The 6,710-nt window shown below is 38.5% G+C and overlaps 1 protein-coding gene across 1 annotated transcript; it reads right to left on the bottom strand.

The window, feature by feature from the left end:
* Positions 1 to 268: 268 nt before the first annotated feature.
* Positions 269 to 1,970, bottom strand: LOC102659949 (protein MAIN-LIKE 1-like). The gene is made up of 6 exons (XM_006593011.1): positions 1,551 to 1,970; positions 1,402 to 1,457; positions 1,065 to 1,284; positions 798 to 962; positions 633 to 715; positions 269 to 530 (listed from the first exon to the last, which is right to left on the bottom strand). The coding sequence occupies exons 1-6, from the start codon at positions 1,968 to 1,970 to the stop codon at positions 269 to 271; spliced, it is 1,206 nt and encodes a 401-aa protein (XP_006593074.1).
* Between the last annotated feature and the right edge of the window lie 4,740 nt (positions 1,971 to 6,710).

A 6,710-nucleotide genomic window follows, 5' to 3' on the forward strand; every position in this document is an offset into this window, starting at 1 on the left:
TTCAACCTTTCTGCGATCACCTCATAGCCTTCGTAATCATCATGTGACAGTCATAAAAAACATTTATTACAAAATTTAAAATAAATAACAATTCATCAAACATTAAACGCACAAACAATCTTACCACTACATGTTGAGGGGGGTCAAATGTCACTGGAACCTGTGGGATGTCCGGCTGCATGTAGTCCTCATGGTCTGGGGCAGGTGCATGTCTGGGCTGGTCACCTGCCTGGGTCGGTATCATGAATGGGTGAGATATCTGGAAAAACTACTCCATGTAATCTGCATATACCTGCCCAAGCACTACACAAAGGTCACCCGCAGCTACTACGTGGTCCGAGAAATGCATCCACCTGTCATTTATATCATCATATGACAATGAAGCGCTAACAGGCAGTAGAGGGATGCTCTGAATGTACCCAAATTGGCGTAGCACCCTCTTCGGTCGAACTGTGACCACTGTAGGACTCCATCTCAGCTGACCCTGGAACGATGAAATCAGTTCAAACCCCCTAACCCCTCGATGGTCACTGTAAGGCAACTAGCACACGTCTATGACCGTCAAAACATTACAACGTGCCCGGTACGACGCTCATGTAATTCCCTTCATATGAGCCTTCATCATCAGCCACCGGGAGGCACGAGGGGACGTCTCCTCATACGCATCATCGGTGACGCACTGATGCACACTCAAAAAATGCTCATAGATCCAGCACTACAAAAAAAATTAGGTTAACATAACATAAAACATGTTTACATCATAATCCAATGTAACATATTACAAACACAAAATTTACCTGTAATAAAGTAAGGTACCCCCCAATCTGCCGTGTCGTAGTCCTAGAAGCTTCATCTAACTGGTCATACATATGAACCAAGGCCGCAGCTCCCCAAGCATAGCCCCCACTCTGACCCAGGTCACGAAAAGCCTCTAGATGCACCACGTGAACATTTGTTGCACTCTTGTTAGAAAAAAGAGTGCAACTGACCAGGTGTAGGAGATAAGCACGAGCTGCTACAATCCATCATCATGCCTAGCATCTCATCTCATAGATCTCCCGAACCCATGAGAGGCGTACATATGCCCCTCGTGCTCGTACTGTCTCAGCTCTAGCCTCCTCACCAGACACCTCGAGCAACTCCATCAACAAAAATAACGCCTCGTCCACGGAAAGAGCCTCGAAGCTGTGGAAGGCGCCACTAATAGGGAGATGGAGGAGTGATGACACATCATCTAGTGTGATCGTCAACTCTCCTACTGGAAGTTGGAAGGTGCTAGTCTCCCTGTGTCACCTTTCCACAAATGCGGATATAAGTCCAGGATAGCCGATTACAACTGAACACTCGATCAATGGACTTAATCCTGTGGCGACAACCAGCCCTTCAATCGTAGGCACTAACCTCCCAATTAGTGCCACCTTCCTCCCGTGCGACACCAACTTCAGCTCAGGACACTCCTGAATTGAAGTACAAATCATTCGAAATACACAAATATCAAAAAGTTTTAATGACAAACAAATCAAGAAGAAAAAAGTAAGAAATTATAATACATGTCCATTCCAAATGTCATGTACGACATGCTCCGCAAATGAAATCAGAACTGATGGCTCACGGGGCCCACCAGGGAATCCCTCATCAACATGTGACTCCTCAGCACCATCACGACCTAAGTCCTCTACAACAGTCCCATCTACGTCCACGGTCATCTGAGGCGCATCTTCACTCATCTGAGCAACATCGTTAGCCATATGAGGGACATCCTCAGTCACCTGAGGAAAATCCTCTGCCATATGAGGAACATCCTCAGTCACCTGAGGAACACCCTCATCAACCATAATATGTACTCGTCGCCTACGGGCTAATGCAGTAGGCCTACGCCTCTGGGGAACATCGACTGCATCATGCTCATCCTGTCTATCTCTGCCTATAACCCTAGATAAAGCATGACCTAAACCTCGTGTTCTAACCATGATCTACAAATCATGAAGAACACATATTTTTTTTGGGTCAAATAAACTATTCATATAATTAAAAACCTGCATATATTTACATAAATCTTCAGCCTTACGTTATAAACCCTAATCACATTACCCTAAGCATTGTTGACTACCCTAAACTAAACCCTACACACTCAACCACTAAACATATATCTTACACTCAACTAGGTCCTAACCCTAATACCAAATTTTTAATGCAAATACAAAAAAACAAAAATTTAACCTAATATATAATATTTAATTAATTTTTTTTACTTACCACCATGAAATCATAAATATTTGAATTATTATAAAGAAAAATTTATAAAAAAACAACTTCATTTATAAAAAAAAAACTAATTTTGGAAAAAAATATTCCTTCTTCCGGTGGAACAATTTGTTTTACCGGAAGAAGGTTTTTCTGGAGAAGTTATCGGAACAAGTTCTTCCGATAGCTTCTCCGGAAGAACCTTCTTCCGGTAAAACAAATTGTTCTACCAAAAGAAGGTTCTTTCGGAGAAGCTACCGGAAGAACTTGTTCCGGTAGATTTTTCGGAAGAACCTTCTTTCAGTAGCTTCTCCGAAAGAATATTTTGTTCTACCAGAAGAACCATCTTCCGGAAAAGCTGCCGAAATAACTTCTTCCGATAGCTTCTCTGGAATAAGGTTCTTCCGGTAGAACAAATCGTTCTACCGAAACAAGGTTCTTCCGAAGAAGCTACCGGAAGACGTTATTCCGGTAGCTTCTCCGGAAGAACTTTTGTTCTACTGGAAGAACATTCTTCCAGAGAAGCTACTGGAATAACTTCTTCCGGTAGCATCGGAACGGTTGCTCTTCGCCATTTTTAGGCGATTTCCATGTCTTCTACCCTAAAGCCATCATCTCCTAAACTAACTAAACAGTTAATCTATGAGAGGAGGGGAGATAGGGGTTACTAACCTCAACTGCGAAAGCACAACAACGGCACCACAGAAGCTTCACAACAATGCAACAATGGCAGCCAGGCGCGGAGGAAGAAGGAACGAAGAAGAAAAAAGCCAGAAAGGTGGGGAAGAAAACAAAGGCAGTGCGTTTTGTTTTTAAATTTTAAGTTAAGGGCAATTTTTCCATTTCAAAAAATTGCTGGGTGCACCAACAACATTGCTGGGTGCACTTAGCATGTCCCTAACATCAGGAGCAACCACGACACTGGTATAGAGGGAGTGTGAATCTGACTAGTATAAAATTTCAAAAATCCCATTTTTGCCAACATAGGGAAGACAAGTGTCCACACAAGGAATAAGGGCAAAACGGTCATTTCCAAGGCATAAGAATTATTTAAGTTATATTAGATAGTTATTTTTCTCCTTAACAATGGTGTTTTCATTGAGAGATAAAATATGCTTAGATGAAGTTACGACCATAATCAGAGCAAGAAATCTTATGGGAGGTGACCTCTCTAGTGACAAAACAATTTGCAGCACAAAGCGGTTTTGTTGGAGGAATTTTGCCATATCAGTCATTCTCCCCAAGTATTCATTTTCATACCCACCGTGAACACTATCTCCATCTTTACGCACTCCCTCTTATTTTTGTAAAGCACCTTGAAGCCATCAACGATGCCACCATTGTCCTCTGAGTCACTGTCATCATTCATATAGTAATTGTCCTCTACGAACTCTTCCTCAGTGTAACCATTTCCCTCTGTGTTGCCGTCATCCTTTGGCTCACCCTTGTCCTCCATAACTCCATCAATGGCATCTTGGTCCTTCTGTATTGTCATCATCTTTTTTTGTAGAAGCAAGCTTCATGATGATGAATCAAGTTGATTCAAGTAGTTTTGATGATAACAAAGATGATGACAAAAAGCCCAAGAGAATGATTTCAAGATTGAGTCAACAAGATTCAAGAATCAAGAGAAGTTTGATTTCAAGATTCAAGAGAAGATGAATTCAAGATTCAAGAGAAGAAATCAAAAGACTTCACAAGGGAAGTATTGAAAAGATTTTTCAAAAAACAAACATAGCACAATTTTGTTTTTCAAAAGAGTTTTTCTCAAAATTTTCTAAGTTACCAGAGTTTTTACTCTCTGGTAATCGATTACCAATTACCTGTAATCGATTACTAGTGGCAAAGTTTGATTTCAAAAGCTTTTAACTGAATTTGCAACGTTCCAATTGATTTTTAAATGGTGTAATCGATTACAATATATTGGTAATCGATTATCAGTGTATCAGAATGTTGAAATTCAAAATCAATTGTGAAGAGTCACATCTTTTCATGAAATGCTTTGTGTAATCGATTACATGGTTTTGGTAATCGATTACCAGTGACAAGTTTAGAATAAAAAGTCAAGAGATGTAACTCTTCCAATGGTTTTCAGGTTTTTCTCAAAGTTATAACTCTTCCAATGGTTTTCTTGACCAGACATGAAGAGTCTATAAATGCAAGACCTTGACTTGCATTTCAATAACTTTTTTCACACAACTTTTGAACATCTTTTTGAGCTTCTTCTTCTTCTTCTTCCTTTGCCAAAAGCTTCCTAAAGTTTTCTGGTTTCCAAACCTTGTTCTTTTACAGAAAACAAAAGTGTCCTATATCTTTTCATTCTCTTCTTCCTTTGCCAAAAAGAATTCGTCAAGGACTAATCACCTGAATTCTTTTTGTGTCTCTCTTCTCCCTTTTCCAAAAGAACAAAGGACTAACCACCTGAATTCTTTTGTGTCTCCCTTCTCCCTTTTCAAAGAATTCAATAAGACACAATCTAAGAATTCTTTTGATTCTTCCCTTTCCCTTAAATAAAAGATTTCAAAGGACTAACCGCCCGAGAATTCTTTTGTTTCCCCTTTACAAAGTTTCAAAGGACTAACTGCCTGAGAACTTTGTTTTAACACATTGGAGGGTACATCCTTTGTGGTACAAGTAGAGGGTATATCTACTTGGGTTATTATAACTGAGAACAAGAGAGGGTACATCTCTTGTGGATCAGTTCAAGTGGAGGGTACATCCACTTGGTTGTTCAAAGAGAACAAGGGAGGGTACATCCCTTGTGGATCTTTGCTTGTAAAGGTTTTTACAAGGTTGAAAAGAAATCTCAAGGACCGCAGGTCGCTTGGGGACTGGAAGTAGACACAGGTTGTTGTCGAACCAGTATAAAACTCTTGTGTTTGTCTTCTTTTTCCCTACACTTTTAATTTCCGTTGTGCACTTTTAATTATCGCTTTTACTTTTGGTTAAGTTTCAATTACTATTCTTTACTTTCTTAACTTGGTAGTAAAAGCCTAGTAACATTAAGAAGGATAAGTTTTAATTAGTCAAGATACAATAATAATTAATTCAACCCCCTCTTCTTAATTAATCTAAGGCCACTTGATCCAACATTTGTGTCGTCATAGTCCTCTACAAGCTTGTCCACAATGCCGACAAGTTTGATTTTGCTCATTCCCTCATATTTGTGGAGGTTCACATGCGCTTGAGAAAGACCCTCATGGCTGCATTCATGTTCATCAACATCACCATGGTTGTGCCTAATTTCGCCTCCTCGAGCCCACACTCCACCATAGTTTACCAAACCCCAACGTTTCATTCTACTTTCATCTCCACCCTTTATTCAAATTCGTGTTTTTTTTTCATTCATCCCGTCAAACCACGTGTCCCAAAAAATATTCCTAGCACCCTTCAAAACAAAACACATGCCCCTTCTCTTGCTTCCCTCAGTTATGTTTTTCTTTACCCATGATGTGTTTCATTTAGTCTTTAATTAGAAATCATTTTAGTTAGAATTATTTGTATTTTTGGTTGTTTAGATCTTTGTTTTTGTTCATTACATTGCATTTTATTCTTTTTGTCGAACTTTTTTGCCCTCGGTGTTTTATGTGTATAGGAGCCATGCTGGCTTGACCTATGATGCTAAATGAAGCTTTTTTAGTGCATGTTTGACTTTTAGGATTTGACTTGGTCATCAAGGATCTTTTTGGATCGAAAAGAGAGCTATTTGTTGCTATCTCCATCTGGCACATCTGTGTCTCTTGAAAGAGAACAAAAATCACATTAGATTAATTCATTATTAGAAGAAAATTAGAAAGAACCTTGAATTGATAGATTAACTGCACAAGAGTCTTGGTTTGAAACTCTGATCCCATAATTTTTCAAATATGAATTTTATTTAAATCAAAGATTCTCTTATTTTTACTTTTATCTTTATCTTCTACTTAATCTTACCTTTTTAATTAAATCTCTAAATCTTTTGCAAATCAATTCTAAATGTTTTCACAATTATTTCATTTATATTCAATTATGGTAATTGTTAAATCCAAAAATGTTGTTCCTGTGGATTCAATATTATTACTTGATAACTATCGTGCATTTTGCGATTTTCTCACATCTATCCAACCCATTTTTCAGCCCATTTATTTTTTTACGTCCACCAACATCATAAACACATGTTACTTCTTTTAAGGTTGCACCAAGCTCTAGTGAGCTGCCCTTCTTATTTTCATCAATTATTGTGTTGTTGGATTTTAATTGGTCATCCCATACAATATTCTTCATCCTCATTAGAAACTCATGCCATGGGTTGAAGTCCTTCTCCAATCTTGAGAACAAGGTTGATTTCGATGGGGACAATATTGTTACAAATAATACACTATTATGAGATCCAATAAAGTATTAATAATGTTGTGAACTGTAGGTCCATTGTTAGTTTTGTTAATATTAATATCTCATCTATGTAGGTTCTAGAATAAAATTTATTA

Source organism: Glycine max, chromosome 12 (genome assembly GCF_000004515.6).
Source record: "Glycine max cultivar Williams 82 chromosome 12, Glycine_max_v4.0, whole genome shotgun sequence".
In the NCBI taxonomy this organism is placed as follows: Eukaryota; Viridiplantae; Streptophyta; class Magnoliopsida; order Fabales; family Fabaceae; genus Glycine; species Glycine max.

Bases quoted from the DNA above. Each gene is read 5' to 3' on its own strand.
- LOC102659949 (XM_006593011.1), bottom strand. From the start codon at position 1,970: ATGGTTAGAACACGAGGTTTAGGTCATGCTTTATCTAGGGTTATAGGC. The intron at 1,458-1,550 runs GTATTATAATTT...ACTTCAATTCAG, and splicing joins ATGACATTTGGAATGGACAT to GAGTGTCCTGAGCTGAAGTT. The intron at 531-632 runs GTGGCTGATGAT...GTTGCCTTACAG, and splicing joins ACGTCCCCTCGTGCCTCCCG to TGACCATCGAGGGGTTAGGG.